General features: G+C 36.4%; 1 protein-coding gene across 5 annotated transcripts in view; it reads left to right on the top strand.

Annotated features, from left to right (window-relative positions):
- The window catches only part of ARL15 (ARF like GTPase 15), a 381,079-nt gene that overhangs the window by 184,659 nt on the left and 179,237 nt on the right, over positions 1 to 17,183 (top strand). For all 5 annotated transcript variants that reach the window (XM_074328945.1, XM_074328946.1, XM_019756149.2 and 2 more), the window contains one exon: positions 10,290 to 10,498. In XM_074328945.1, the coding sequence (XP_074185046.1) occupies positions 10,290 to 10,498 (209 nt within the window). The remainder of the gene's footprint in view (positions 1 to 10,289; positions 10,499 to 17,183) is intronic.

The raw sequence follows: 17,183 nt of genomic DNA on the forward strand, positions 1-17,183 counted from the left end.
GAGAGCAAAAGTTGCATTTGTGGAGTGTACAGGAGACTGATGGAGAGATGCAATGGGAATGGCCAGTTGGAGACAGATCATGGAGAATTGCCAATGCTGAGTAAAGTAGTTTGGGAATTTCGAGTTATAGGCATTTAATATTTTTTAGCAGAGTAGTGGTGTATCTCGAACTAGTTTTATGGACAATTATTAGTAATTTAATTGGATCACTGCCAGGACAGAAGTAAGGAGACCAGTTAGAAGGTCATTTGTGTGTCCGGATGGAAAACGATGAGGGTGTGAAGGGCAGATATCAGGTAGCAGGTATAGTCCTTAAAGACAGTTGTTAGGACTTGGCATTGAGGGTAATGAAGTAAAATTGTGTTTTGACTAACATAGACATCCAGAATACTTGTTGAGGTGAGGGTAAGTAAGAAGAGGGCAATTGGCGTATTAGCTTGTATAATGTTTAGAACTTCGTCTTGTAAAAGGTAGGCTGAGGACCGCCTGCTTCAGAATCTCCTGGGAGCGTGCTATTTGAAGTTTAGATTCCTCGGCCGCACACATTGTATCATCTTTGTAGTCTCTAAAGCATGTGACCACTGGGTTAGAATTCCAACATAATGAGACCAAGGAGATTGGTACCATTCCTGTGTGGACCTTAATTTTGAGATTATACTCCCAACTCCACTTGTCCTATCTTTGGATAGGAGATAAGGTGAGAGTAAAGATAGTTCAAAGTAACAATTATATTCCCATTGGAATGACATGCCTCAATATTAATAAATCTTAATGGTCTCTTTTACATATTAAAGACAATGAATATCTACAACTCTAAAACCTCTATGGGGGTTTCAATTCCTTTATTCTCTTAAAAAGTATTGAGACCCCAAAGGCTTTTATTTAGGTACCTTATATATATTGATATTTGCTGTTAAAAATTAAAGCAGATAAATTTTTAAAATATTTTTAAATTCCTTTAGAAGTACACATAATAACTATGTGTAATGCCAGGTGGGAACTAGACTAGTCAGGGCGATCACTTCGTAAATTATATAAATGTCTAACCACTGGGCTGTACACCTGAAGTTAATGTAAAATAATACTGAATGTCAACTGGAACTGAAACATCTCTTAAAGGGGGAAAAAGGTGAAAAGGACTAAGAGATTCAAATTTCCAGATATAAAACAAATAAGTCATGGGGATGTGATATACAGCATAGGGAATGTAGTCAGTAATATTGTGATAGGCGGTACAGTGTCAGATGGTTGCTGGACTTATCATGGTGATCACTTCTTTAGGTCTATAAATGTTGAATAACTGTGGAGTATACCTGAAACTGATATAATGTTGTATGTTAGCTATATCTTAATAAAAGTATTTTATGAATACATAAATGGGAAATTTAAAAAAGTAACAATAAACCCATTACATATTAATGTAAAAAACATGTTTTTATGAAAATTAACAATTTCGAAAACAAAAATAGTTGAGAAGAATGGCAAATCCCTTTCATGTCTAAGTTAGTAGTAGAGGACTAGATTCTCCTATCTGCCTCCGCATTTAATCTGTTGCTCTATGTTTTGGGGTTGGAACGAAAAAAATCCAGCCTCAAGTAGATATGAAATTTGAAAAGGGAGGTTTATTTTAAAAGCCATTTCAAATCACTATTGATAGTCTTATTTGACACTCCACTGAAATTCTTCAACAAGCAATAGTTTCTTAAAGTTCATTTGCACTGTAAAATCTGAAAGAAAGCCACATCAATGAACTTCTCGTACTCAGTTATATAACATCTATTGATCAATGTTGTATTGGTTTTATGCCATCATGTCTCAGTTATTTGGAAAATATTGATTCATTAAGTTATGCAGGTCTTCCAAATGTTGACACATTTCATTATAGATGTCTTTTTGTTGATATCACCACCAATCTCCTTGTTGAGAAGCTGTCAAGATCTCAGTGGCAGAAACAAATTTTTCAGAATTCTAGTTTTGGCTTGAAAACAAATTTTATCATTGACAGCAAATATTGTCAATTGTTTTCCTTGAAGTTACAGGCTTACATATTCATTTTTGGGCAAATGTCTGTCAAATACTCAAGCCTGAATAATCATAGTTTGTCAGTTGAAATTTCAAGTAAAAATGGAATTCCATGAAAAGAAAAATGGTTAGTCTAGCTCACAGTTCAGTTGCACAAGTACTATCCTCAAAACAACCGTGTGCTTTGGTATGTAACAAAAATGCTTAGTGCCTGCTTCTCATTTAGTCACACAGAATATTGAAGAAAAAAATAAAAAAGACATGTTGAAGAGCTAATTTAATAAAACTAAGACTTTTTACTGTTATTAAGTTTATTCTGAGGTCAAAATGGCTTTTATTCCTCCTGCAAATATGAGGCAGGTAGTTTAGGATACAGTGACTACTAGTTTGATGCCACTACCTCTGTCTGCGCTAAGTTACAAAAGTGTAATTCACCAAGAGTGCTTTGTACCATCTGTGGAAATGGCCACATGGTGAACATAGCAAATAATGTCTTAGTATAATTATGAAAATACTGTTGATCTCCTGGGCCTCCTGAAGTAAAGTAAAATACTTCCACATAATAATGATTGTATTTTTTATGCTCTCTATTCCTGAGCCAACAGCTGGTCAAATGCCTAAATTGACACTTACATACTATTTTGGGTGGGAGGTAGCTGAAAGAGATCCTACCCATAACTCCGTTTTCATGGGCACCAGACTGATTTTCAACAGCCAGTACCTTGAATTCTCTGCCTGGGAGCATTCTTTGGCCGTGGGAGTCTGCTTTGCCTAAGTGCCTTAGGCAAGATAGATGTGCTGGGAAATTCATGCCTGGCCTTCCTGAACAGCCCTCAACCAACCACTAATGGGAGGAAGGTAGATAAAGACCCAACTGCTTCACACACACCCCCATCCCCCCGCCCAGTGCCTGGCTCCCAGTTTCAGCACGATTAAACTCATATTACCCACAGTGGTAGCTGGCTGGGAAAACTCTCCTTTTGTGGGTTGTCTCTTTCCCTGTCTCATTTCTCTAACCTGCCACTAGTATTTCCTACGTTCACCTTTCGCATTAACCATTTGCACGGGGTGGGGGGGGGTGAGGGAGATCCAAAATAGGCAGAAGGTATATTTCCTTTGCTGACAGTCTTATAGCCTTTGGGAGAAGGAAGAACTTTCTTTTTTTTTTAACTTCTCCGCACATTTTTTCATGGTGGATTTCTAATAAACATTGGAATACCTTGATAAATCTTTCAAGCTATGCAGTTAGCCATATTTCTAGGAGCGTATAGGGTATTTGTTTACTCATTTCAAAGGTTTATGAAATTGGGAGGCTTAGCAGTTTGGGCCTGAAGGAAGCTCAGGTATGGATAGCTAGTACTGTCCACCATAAGTACTAACAGGCAATGGGTAGTAGGCAGGGTGCTTGAACAAGACAAGACTGCCCCAGGTATCGTGCCTCAGGGCTCTATACTAACTCTCCACTAACTGCTGCATCAAGCCCAACACTCTGCCTGGCTTATAAAGCCACGCAGATTCTCTTTTCACAGTAGCCACTTGTCACTGGCTCAGACTTCATATTTCATGCTTTATTTCTTCACGGTGTCCCATTCCTAATTTCCTCTTAGCTTATGTCCTCCCCGTTGGAATGCCTTTTCTCCTCTCCTCCCCAGTATTAATTTTAACCAGTCTGTGGTTAATTAATTTAAAAGTCTGTGGGCACCTCTCTTAAATATGCCCACTTGTCCACATAGAACACGCCATCCACTCCCATTTCATTGGAGCCTCTTACACTCTCTGGGAAACAGTACCATGTCGTGTAAGAGAGCACGTAATTTTGGGAACCACAGAGTCCAAAATTTGAATCCTAGATCTGCCATTTATAAGCTGGATATGGAGCAAAGTGCTTATCCGTTCTGTCCCAATTCCATCATCCATTAAATGAGGATAATAAATGTTAAAAGGTTAAATGGGATGATGTATGTAAACACCTGACGTGGTTAGTGTGATGTGGTATATAGCTGTGGGGCCGGTATGTGATGACTGTGTATTAATCATCTATTTCCTACATGGATGTTCACAGCCAATTTCACTCCGAGTCTGAAGACGCTGGTCTCCTGTTTATCCTCTGTTTTACTAGTGGTTCTCCTTCCGTCATGCCGAACAAATTTCTGTTTTTCATAAAGAGCTCACTGGTTCACATTTTTCTAACAATCTTTCATTTTCTAAAGTGTTTTTTGACTCTTTGAAAAGCAAAACAGAATAGTGTATCTCCCTTCAAACAACTTGACTTTTAATCTTTACATTTTTATGCATTGTATTGACCATTTAGGGAGAGCTTAATTTACTCTATGATATTTTGGCTTTTTGTGTGTGCGTGTGTGTGAGTATGTGGGGGAGGGGGCAGTCCATAATAAAAGGTTGAGTTTAGATATGTATTTCTTATTCCTTCTGAATCCTTAGTATTTCAGTTTTTAAAAACAGATTGAGTCTGTTTTACAGAAGAAAAGAGTCAAAGGAATCACCAATCAGGGAGACTGAGATTCCATAGATGGGAGGAATAAAAATGAATTTGAAATTACTTTTCTCTTGCTGCTCCTTTCCTTCTCCTGCTCTTCAAACATTTTCTCTCCACGCTAGACACCACTCCTCTTAAAGTAATACCACCAAGGTAACCTTTGTTCTGAGGATGCATCCTTCTCTAAGATTTGAAGACCCATTTACCATTCATTTCTCCAAAATGGACTCCCGTTATGGGTCTCCAATCCCATTAAGTTTTCCAGAGGGAAATTATGCTTATTGTCTGTCATTTTTCTTAAGGCCGTGGAAAGAGAATGGAAAGGAGACAATCTGTACTTCTGATCCTGACTCTGTCTGCTGTCACAGCGTGACTGACAGCAGTGGAGATCGTCATCCTGGTTAGCCTATTGCATAGCCCTTTGGCAAACCGTCTTTGGACAGAGGTGACTGCACCTGCTTCTATGCCAGCAAGGATACATGCTTTTCCTTTTAGAGATAAGATGAGATGTCTCTGTAACTACTCCTGTCAGCCGTACGTAATGGAAATACCTAGAACGCACTGTCCAATGCAGTAGCCACTAGCCACATGTGGCATTTTAACATTAAGTTTAAGTAAATGAAAACAAAATAAATTTAGTTCTTCCTTTGCACTGGCCACATTTCAAGTACCCAGTAGCCACATGTGCTAGTGGCCACTATATTGGAAAGTACAGATATAGGACATATATATAATTTTTTTTCATCACAAAAAGTTTAATTGGACATCGCTGGTCTAGATTTCAGATTTTTTTTCATAAGGACAACTTTTGAGCAACTGTTTTTATTGTTGACTGCTGCATATTCTTATTATTTTTCAGCTTACTGAGTCCATCATTTAAAGAACAGCTCCTTTAAGGAACTTATTCATGGCCTGTTAATTGACCTGAGGGGAATAAGCATCCTTTTGGCTGTAAATAATCTAACATTGGCTTGAATGATGGGCATTTCTTGTGTTTGCAGAATTAGGAGTCCTTATAACGTAGGGGTGGCTTCTGCTGCTCAGCAGTGTTCTCAAGGACCCAGGCTCTGTCTTCCCATTCTGACATCTTCACTATGTTGATAGGTCTCCTTCCAGGTTGTTAGATGGCTAATGCTGCTCAAAGCATCACTTTATCACCTAGTGAGATCCAAAAGCTAGATGAGAGAGAAGGCGCTCTTAAGGCATCTTTCTTTTTATTGAGGAGCAAAATCTTTTCCCGCAGTTTCCAGCAGACTTTTGTTGAGTCTCAGTTCACCAGAACTGAATCATAATGTCTCTGTGATGAGAGAGAGAGAGGCTGGCAAAATGAGTACCTGGCATTTTTAACCTCTCTAATGGTAGGCTGGCTGTGCTAGTAGAGAATGTAAGCACTCTGAAAACTGAAATTTTGGTCTGTTTTGTTTCCTTCTGTGTCCGCAGCACCTAAGATGGTGCCAGGTACTCAGTAAATATCTGTTAGAAAAATGATTTAATGAATGAGAGAATGTTACCGAAGTCCATAGTGTGCAACAGATATGAACCAGCACAGTGGTGACGAGTTATGCTTCTGTCTTCTCCCTCCACTCGTGTTGTGGGACTTTGTCCCAGGCTGTCCTGGTTGATTGGTTCTCAGAGTGAACTCTTAGATTCCCGTGCGTTCCTTTACAACTTTTTGTAAGGCATTATCACACCTTGGGTGGTGAGGACATTTGGCAACACTTTTCCACCCAACGTCCCTATTGGTAAGATTACCCCTTTGTTTTTTAACCTAAATGTATGAAATACAGACCAGATTTGAGTTTGATGCTTAACCTTTCTTTCTAACAATTGTAATTTAAGTGACACAGCACACAATTTTCAGTCATTGGAATAAGAGAGGCTTCAGATTGCTATTACATATGAAGTTCTGTGTGTTACTCCTTTTGGATTTGATTTATGGGTTAGGAGTGTTGGAATATAGACATCAAACAGGTGTTTTTGTTTTTCCCAGTTAGGCTCACTTCTCAAAGCACCTGTCAGCTGGGATGATGACACAGCCATGTCTCATTTTAATCTGTTGACTAAGTTCCACTCTGCTGGACTAAACAATTGTGTACCACCCTTCACCCCACTGCTGGTTTCCTTGGCCACAATCTGGGTTTAGGCTTCAGCTGACTAAAGCCATTGTATAGGAGAACTGGAATTTGGAATGCCAGCCTGTGTTTGTGATGAAAGTTAGAAATGCAAAGATTAGGCAGATGACTATGTAGCAGGAGATTTAAAAAAAGCGTCTTTTACTTTTATAATAATGTATTATTCATATACTATGTCATATAAGGGACAATTTTTAAAGTTATGGTATTTCTATTTGGGTTTTTTTAATCTGCCAACACAGTCATTAGACTTATTGTCATTTCATCTCACTATTTTCAGGTACCCATTCTGCTCCTAAATGTGGTAGGTGAAAATAGAGTTTTCCTGTTGAAAGAGATGAACTGACAGATTAGATTTCCGGTATGTCCCATGTATTTCCAATGGACAAGTTCCATTAAAACATGCAGCCAGCATTATTCTCTTTGTACTTGACGCCCTAGGCACCCTTTAATGCTGTGACCTTACTTGTTCCCGCCGCCATATTTGCAGGTCCTCACTGTAATTAGTATTACTTTACAGGATTTCAGTGTTTGAGCTAAGAGGAATAATGGCTTTCTAAATATTTCTTAAAGGTTTCAGTGAGACGTACAGAATAGGTACTTATAATACTATTCACTGAGTTAATTGGTTGGGAAATGTTCTTGGACATGTTCCCACTATGAGCATTAATATATATATATATATAGGCACGTAGGTACCTTTTATTCTAACAGGTTCCTTTTTTTGTCCATTAGCTTTTGTGGTAGTAGAATTCCTTATTTGGCTTCATCATCTTTCTGGTCAATGATCCTTCCACTTCAATTACATTAGACCTAACTATACTTTTAAGTGTGTAAAAGTGGCACATTATGTAATTGTTTTTTTGTCTTGGTTTCCTTATTGATAAAATGGGGGTGATAACAGTACCTACCTCATAAGACTGTCATGTAAAACACTCAGCACAACCAACATTTTAAAACTACACTTGGTCAATTGCACCTGTTGGTTGACTATGGATACAAAAGTTGGGCCAAATCAATGAAAGAATTCTGTGAGCATTTAATGAGCGCAATAGAATTTACAGTAGAGCATGTTGCTTATATTCTTATTATATGATAATTGTGTGTTACACATTCTTTATGTTAGTAACATTTATAATAACCTTATGTATGATACATATGCACACAATATCTTTATTGTTTTAGGCAGTCACCACCAGTTAACCGTGCCTCGACTTTTGCTCCTCAGTCTTATGGATGGTTCTCTAGCATATGGATAATGCCTAGATGTAGCTTGTAGCAGATGCAATTGGTATCCTACCCAGATCTCCTTTACTGGGCCAGTGCATCCATCTCCCAGCTGCTGTGGGTACTGGCTGGCTGCTAATGACTCACACCTGTAGCTTTCTCCAGAGACCTTGGCTGACAGTAATTGCCTCAACCAAACATACTTGAGAGATTATGAGATCATGCCCCAAGCCCCTCCTGTTCCCTAGGGGTGGCTCATAGCCAATGACTAGTCAGGGGCATAACAGTCTGGCCCCCTTGCCTTTGGACTGGACACTTCTCTAGTTCAGGGCACACTCTAGAGCTCCTATTGGATCAAGCTGTGGCTAGATTTCTGAAACCATATCTTTGCTTAGCTCCTTCCCCCATGGTAGCTTGATTCTTTCACTTCTGGTTTCTCCTGACAGCACTCTGTCTCTATCAGGTTGTCTATAATCAGGTGTACAAGAAATGCCATCACAAGTGCCGTATCTAGGGAACCTGCCCTAAGATGGTGCTCATCTCGGTACCCCTGTTATTTCTTAGTTCTACCATCACTTATGCAACCGATTCCCTATATTAAATAATCTACAGCTTAAATTCTTTTCTTTGTTGGACCCTGCTCACATCCCATATCTTTGCATTTAAGGTTACTCAAAATCAAATGCCCTTGACCTTCTTATATCCCTGGTTATTTCAGTATAGTACTATGATGGATACCCCAGATTTTAGAATCTGAAAATTAGTTTCAAAGCTGAGTCAGTTACACCTCCCTTTTAGGGTTGTTACGAGAATTAGATGAGCTATTATTTTGAAAACACTTAGCATTGTGCCTGTAATGTAGGAAGTGCTTCATAAATGGTAGCTGTTTGGTTATTGATGTTACTTTCTTAAGAAACCCACTTTCATCTCACCCACTTTAGGTGAGATGCCTCATCTCTTGTTCCCACAGCACCTAAGAGTACCTCTATCTCAGTGCTTTATTATCCTGTATTCTAATCTTTGGATTTTTTTCCTACTTTTCCCAGAAGAAACAGGAGCTGCTCGGTGTTATCCAGTCATGTATTGGCTCTTCAGGAGAAAAAAATACCTGATATATAGCTTTTTTAATGTTCATGGTGAAAATACTCCTACCCTATCCAATTTCAAGCTACCAATATGATGTCCTTGAACACAGAGTTGGGAAGAGATGCACGCAATGGCTCTTGCCACTCAGTGCACACCAGCTCCATTTACCACTCTTTGTATCACTAATACTTAGTACATTATGTCCAACCTCAGAGCTAGATGTTCAATAGTGCCTAAAATATAGTTGTTAACTGGTTAAGACTTGATCATATGCACTGAATTGGTAAAATACCTTTATCTATTTTTTTTATATACCCAATAAAGCCTGCCATTCCCCAACACCCTCCCCCTCACCGTCCCACCCCCTCCCACAATTTGTCATGAATCAAAGTGAAGGAAGCCATCATCATGATGTTGTGGGAAATGCATATGCCCTCCCTGGGCAGGTTGTCTCCTAACTCAAATGCCATTCTCAAGTTTGTGATTTAGATCAATGAATGGGGATTAATCAGTTCACCTCTCTTGGCCTCAGTTTCCTCAAAAAGTTGGACTGGACAGTCTCTCGAGTTCCTCCTAGTCTCAAAATTCATAAAGCTTATTTAGTGTATAACTTCATTTCCTCCTCCTTTCATTTTATTCCTGTATTGAAAATTTAGTTAAACATTGTACTGGATATTGTAAATACACAGAGGAATAGTATGTGGCCCTAGATGATGAGAATCTCAGTGTCTTTTCTATGAAAATCCCAACATATCGAGACCATGAGTGTGCTCATTGCTGAGTGGGGTTATGCAAATGTACCGAGGGCCAAGATTTTAGTTTGTCATAAATTTCAGCACTTTGACACACACAGGCAGTGTGCTAATAGCTTTAACTTCATCGATGAAATTAAACAAGGTCAGCAAGTAGTTCTTTCAGGAAATGTCACCAAGCGAATATCAATGGTCCGGAGAGACGCCCCGGTGAACAGCTAGGTTACAGTGCTCGGTAGGTTTAAACTTAACTTCTAGAGAGTGTTGTTTATTTAGGACTATAAAGCAAAATCTGAAAACATTCTTTTGAGTTTAAGTCTAAGCAGTATTTATCTTCGTTCTTTCCCACATGTTTGGATAAGAAAGGAATGAAGAATGACTCTTAAACTTCTGTGTTCTCCTTCAAGGTCCCATCCACCTATGGGTACTGATGTCGTCTTTATTCTCATCGAAGGTGATCTCTGCACTTAATTTTTAAAAGCAACATGAGTTTCCAACAGGAGTTACTGCTGGGAACATTTTTCAGTTGCTGAAAGCTATTTTTAAAAAGAGAATTTGTTTTGTTTTTGACAGGGGCTGATAATATCCGGAAATACTGGAGCCGCTACTACCAAGGATCTCAAGGGGTCATATTTGTATTGGACAGTGCCTCTTCAGAAGATGATTTAGAAACTGCTAGAAATGAACTGCACTCAGCTCTTCAGCACCCACAGTTATGCACTTTACCCTTTTTAATATTGGCCAATCATCAAGACAAGCCAGCTGCTCGATCAGTACAAGAGGTACGTCTCATTAATGTGACTACTCTTTGTCTATTTGGTTTGTTGCACTTTTGCTAGCCACATTGGAATCTGAAAAGATGCCTGTAATTAAGAATATGCTGGTAATGCTGTTTTTCAACATGAAACTTAATTTTCTTAGAAAGCAGAAAGCCTATATCAATCTGATAGGAATTATTGTTTACATGCCCAACCCCACTTGGAGAGCACAGATGTTTTTTTTAACTGTTTAGCAAAAGTTAGAAGACTAATCTGAATATTTTCCTCATCTATTTTAAAGGGTTAAAGGCCTGGTTATTTAACATCTATTTCACCCCGCCAGCTTATTTAGTTCATTCTTTGTTTCTCCAGCTTTTCAAGGAACGCACCATGCGTATTGCCATGCATCACTTGCCCTCAAATGTTATGTTCTTGTCCCACTGAAACGCTCACTGTTGACTAGAAGCAGTGGGACCTATTCTGTAATCAGCCAGGCTGACAATTGATGTCTTATCTTGCAAGTTCCGTGCCACCAAGTACATTTTAATATGGACCCGTTCTTTATCCTCCTCCTTTAATTTCTTTGCTTGTATCTCTCCTATAAAAGCGTGAGACTAATTCTGGGCAAATAATTAGTGTCTCACTCAGCAAAGCTTCTGATTCATGGTAATGAAGTCATAAGATATGTGAATAGTTTTCAAAACTTAACGGTGAATTTTAATCTAAGTACAGTGAAATCGAAACTTTTGATGGATTCCTTTACATCATAACTTGCAGGATACGTTTTCCCCCTTCGTTCAGAAAATTGTGTGCTTCCTTTAGTGACTTTGGAATAAGATGATTAATAGGAATGACATTGCTCTTTAGTTTGAAAATGCATGAGAAGCCAAGGACACCAACATGTTCTGACTGCAGACCTCCCTCCCGGGGTCGGGCCCATGGGCAAATCGCTTTGTTCCTGTGCCTGTCTTCTCACCTGTAAAATGGGAATGATGCAATTTTTTTATGAAAAGTGAGTGGGATTAATTTGGATAATTCACTTTGAAGTTTTAAGTACTAAGTATAAGAGGGACCATAGATAGAGAATTTTTAAGTTTTGGAAAAATCATAAAGAAGGCAAGGGTTTCTTATTAAACAGAAATCGTGTCTATCTTTAGTTGCCTCGTTCAGCATTAAGTAGTTAGCACCCTTTCCCTTTTTCAGATTTTGTGAAATACATTATAGATAATATTAAGTGATTACGATGGAAAAAAATAAGCAGTACAAATCTATTCAGAGAGTCATGAATGTGCAGATCTTCAGTATTGTAATTGCGGTGCCTTCCTGATCTCTTCTTAAGACTTTAGATAAATCTTTTAACTTGGCACCAGTTTTTCTGTCTGTAGAATGGATATAATAGTATATAATGATGGGTAGTTATGAGTGTTAAGTTAGTCTATCATGATAAGGTGCTTTGCTGAAAATGTATTGTTATTCTGGGTTCATTGTGGGAAATATGTATATATGTATTATAGAATACACATAGACAGTATAGCATTTTGTGTGAATATAATATGTAATACATATATAATAAAGCATATAATATGAAATGGATATAATACAAGTGACATTATAACTTCAAATCACTTTATTCAAATTATGAACAATAGCTGCAAAGATTTTTTTTCTTTCAAATTAATTCAACTGTATATCTGTTTTCCATAGATACCATAAAATTAAAACTAACGTTCTTTAAACCTAACATATGACTCCTGATAGTCATCCATAGGAAATAAAGACTGTGACATTGGGTAAAGGAAACTTTTAATTAATTGCTTAGGAGTATGCGTTGTATGTGTTGGCTGGCTATATCTCCCAGGAAAAGGACAAATATCTTTTTGTGATTCATCTTTTAGTAAGACAGAGACTATAGATACAGAGTAAATCAAAGGTATAATTTAAAAATTATTCTAAATTTGTATATTACTGGAAGCATACATGACTTTGACTTTCCTTTTTATATCAATTTTAAATGAATTTTCCTAAAATTTTTGCTTGTGATAGAACTTGTAAATACTACTTTTAAGTACTGCTTTAAGTAAAGCATTTTCCCTATTAGTCTATAAACACATACTATACCAAGTGTGTGTTAACATTTTAGAATGCTTTAATCGAATACACAAACAAATTCTGTTATAGGTCTTGAAGTCTGTCAAAACATTATGAAGCACCCATACTTTACATTTGGGAGAAAAAGAAATGGAAACTTCCTATTTTTTCCATTCCTTGAATGACAAAGTTCTCTCAGTATTGTATTTGGATGCCTTATTGAAATACTCCCTGGAATGTTTTAGGAATTAACGCAATACCTTACTGTTAGCATAAAAATGGAATTGTGAAACTGAATCTTAAACTTTTTATAAACAATAACCTCAAAATGGTGGGAGTAGGCATGGGTAGAGGAGAAAGAAGATGATTGAAAAGTGAGCAAAGATACGTTACTTGGAATATGTTTAGAAGTGGTCATCTGTTTATTGCTCTTTCTGTCCTTATCATAAAGGTATTACATGCCCTGTGCTGTGTTGCTTATAAGCACCTTTTATTCATTCATACCTGTTAACTTGTGTGCATTTTGTAGAATTCCCAAACGCTAAAAAGGTTACGTTTTGCTCTGCAAAATACCTCTGAATTTTAGGCAAAATTGTGTTCTTTTAGAATCAGGGAAAAGTGCATTCAGTTTATGAAAAAGCACTGAACAATTCTTTGATGCAGTTAGGAAAAGATGAATCCCTCCCCCACATTGAAATTATTACATTTTTGTGCTGAATGCATTATGCAAAATGTTTGCAATTATTTATCCTGCCACTGGAATAAAACTTTAAGAATTCATTAGTCATTTAATGAGGATACCACAATATTGTTGCATTTAGAAGCCGGTAGAACCTGGTAAAATCCAAAGAGAAAGCTGAATTACCACTGGGATTCCAACAGAGGATGAAAATCATCAGGAAGTAATACATATTTCGTTCTGTCCTCTATGCTATGAGCGTTGCTATGTTTGTGTAGAGAACTGAGTTAAGATAGAAAGACAATGGTTAAAATTACTTTGTAACCCACAGACAGAGGGCAACATGCCCAATTATTTTGTTGCCATATTATAAATGCAAGTGGAGTCTTGTACATTGCATAGTTTCCCTTTCTGTAATATACCTGGTAATGACCTGTGTTTAACTTAACCAGAATTTTAAGGTTTTATATCTTGAGAATTGATAGTAGAAACTTTTTTTTTTTTTAAACAAATCAGTCTTTTTTTTAAATAGCAAAGCACTGGGAAAAAGAACACCCTTTACATACTGTCTGAAAGCCAAGCAGTTCTTGCAACAGATGTTTGTTGTATTCACTTTGGGGAGGTGTAGTTAGCACAGTTTTCCAGAATTTACTCATAATCAACTATTTTTCTCTATAGAAAGCATAATGTAAAAAATCTATAATTGTGTCAAGTGACCCACTTGGTTCATTAGGGAAAATTCTGGTCTAACTTACATGATAAAGCTTTAAAATGAGACTCATCTTAAGGGTAATTAGGTTGTTTGTTTTTTTATTTGTATTGAATTGTAATTGTATATAATTTGTTTTACAACTCCCATAGGAGAGCATACTTCAGTTCTGAAGTTATATAATAGATGAGGAGGATTTTATGAGAAGTTAAGTTAATATAGTAGCCAATAAATGTAATCCTATTTTCCCTTTACACAGTTGCCGATCGTGATTCTTTTACCTCCTAGCTTTTTAAAATCTGATTTTCATTTTATTGGATATTACCATGTCTTATAAAATCACACATTTTGTCAACATGAAAGGAATAGTTCATCCTTTCAGCAGTGTAATCTGATTTTATATTTGTCCATATCCTTAACCCAAAAGTATTTAACTTTTTCAGAAATACTGTGTTAACTGCTTGTCCAATGCTTTTTTATTAAAGCAAATATTAAGAAATGTAAAAACTGTAGAACATGGATCTTTGAAGTGGAATTATAAGGTCAAAAGACTCTATTGATTCCATGGCTCATTAATTGTAGCACAGGAAAATCCAGCTTCTAATTTAGGATGTCAACGTTAAAGTTAAAATTTGTGATCAGGCATTTCTCAATTTTCATGCAATTGTAATTCAGTTTGCTATGTGATATACATAGAATGTGGTGTTCTATTTTAAAATAATGGAATATAAATATGAAAAAAGTATTTGCAAGTATTTCTGTAATGATATAAACATTACATTTTTAGTTTTGATTATGAATATTCATATTTTTGAAAAATACTTTCAATATTCAGTGTATCATGAATAGTTTATCTAGTCCTCATTTTTTAGTCTATAAATATCTTTCTGGAAGAGAGTGCTAGTATATGTTTTATGTTGTTTTACTATGATACTTAATTCTAATTACTTGTTTATAGATAAATATTTCTACAATGAGCACTTTTTTCCCTTCCTACAAAGAATCAGAGAGTGCTTTGAAGGATGAAAATCTTTGGACAGTGTTTGTCTGTACATAATAAGCCTGTAGATTAAATTTTTATTTTATATTTATATTGCTTGACAGAGCAGTTCTGTTTTGGTAGCCCTGTGAAGTAGCAAATATCATCTGATTTTACATGATAAATCTTTTATTAGAAAATGCAAAGCAGTGTTTAAATCACATTAACTACTTAGCTTAATTTAATATTTCTTTCTGTATATGGAGTGAAACGTGCGTGTGTTTGTAAAATAATCATTGTAAACTGTTGTATACTTAAACTTTAAGAGCCTTCCAAGTATCTTGACCTGACTTTTGGCAGCATTTTAGAATACTGATTTGATTTCACATAGAACAGTGTACATACCTATTGTATGAGCAGTTTGAAAATTCCCTTATGGGATGTATACTTATTCTAAAATGATATGCGATACAAATTATTTTTTGTCCATTCCTTACAGATGTACTCCATTCTGTTACAGTTTAATCTTGAGGAAACAATGAGAGGGTTTGGAAGTCAATTTTCCACTGAATGACTCAGTTATCTCCTGAAAATGTTTACTAACTTGCAAGAGAAGCTAAAATAGCAATAATTTCAATAGTTACAAAGTGTCATTATTATAAATACATTTTTTAATTTATTATAAATAACTTTTAGCTGAGAATATTAAAACAGCCAGCATACTTTATTTATTGTACATTCATAGACTTTTATATGCATTCTTTGAAAAATTTAATTTGTCTATTTGATTTCACTGATTCTGAATCTAGCCATTTTAATCAAACCATTCAAGAGAACCCTATTTACTTGTGCTTGCACCCACCGGCAATATTATGAGACTGTGCCCTGCCCACTGAAAGCTATATACTTCCCATTAACAAATATATTACATAAGAAAGTTCCATTCTATCAAGAACATTATGTAGGTGGGATAACAAAGTAATACATTTGAAAATATAACAATATGTGCCCTAAATTATTCATTTTGTTCTCTTATAAAACCCCAATTTCTTTCCACTTTCTTTCTTTATTCAGTTACATACATATCTTTATTTTATGTAAAGCTGGCAAATTTTGGAATTGCTTCCAATTCCTACTCTTTTTTACTTTCCATAAACGGATATTTCAGTACGCAATTCTACCAATTCTGCCTCTGCAATACTTTTCAGTTTCTAAGTTGTTTATGTTCCCAGACCTTCCTCTTTCTCCCTCTGTCTTTACACAGATCAGATAGGACAGACTTCCTATGTGTTTTTCATGATACCCATATTAAAAACCAGTACGCTCTTCTAATTCCTTCTAGAGTCAAATGAAACACCACAGATCTTACACGTTAATGTGCTTGATCATTGAATTCCCTTTTCTGACTCATGTTCGTCTATCACGCATTATTCCTGTTGTCCTAGGAAAACCACCTGAAGATCACGTGTCACATCACAAATTTTTTCTGAACACCCATGGCTGAGCCAGGTGCTCTCCTTCTGACTTGCCAAGGCATACTAGGCTTATCCTAATAACAACATTAAACTTAATTGCCTATTGATCTTTCTGTCGATCCCTCAGGATTGTATGCTCCTTGAAGGACGGGAATTCTGGCTTGTTTGTATCTCTGTGCTCAATATATGTTCTTTGAATGACTTACAACCTCTGTGTCTTACCATACATGTTCCCTGATAGCTTAACACCATCAGCTCTGTCTAAATTGTCTTAGTCTCTCTTTACCCAATCTGACTCATCTGTTTCCATCCTTGAATAGAAATATTTTCTTTTTCCTCTATTTCACACCTGGGCTTAGAATATTGCTCATAAACCACATCTTCCATGAACTCTCACTACTCTGTGTTAATGTTTTTTAAAAGCTTTAATCTGTTAATTACCATACTTAAAAATGATTATTTTCCTATATTTTTATTTACTCTTTGTGTTTGTCCACTTGAGGATCTTGCTTACAGCAGGTTACTATCTTCCCAAAGTCCCTCAGAGAAAGTGACAGGACATCTTGACCAAGTAATAGTTTTTGATGTTTTTACAAATTGCCTAAATTTTAACTATATAGAGCTTATTTCAATTGCTGGCATAACACACTATCTTTTGCTGTTTATATTTCTCATGCGGGTAGACTGGTATAGGATAAAGCTCTATGGAAACATAAATGAAGTGGTTTTAAAGCAGTGAATTCAATCTAATAAAAACAAATTTAGCTTTGAATTAATAA

Source organism: Rhinolophus sinicus, linkage group LG03 (genome assembly GCF_036562045.2).
Source record: "Rhinolophus sinicus isolate RSC01 linkage group LG03, ASM3656204v1, whole genome shotgun sequence".
Taxonomy (NCBI): domain Eukaryota; kingdom Metazoa; phylum Chordata; class Mammalia; order Chiroptera; family Rhinolophidae; genus Rhinolophus; species Rhinolophus sinicus.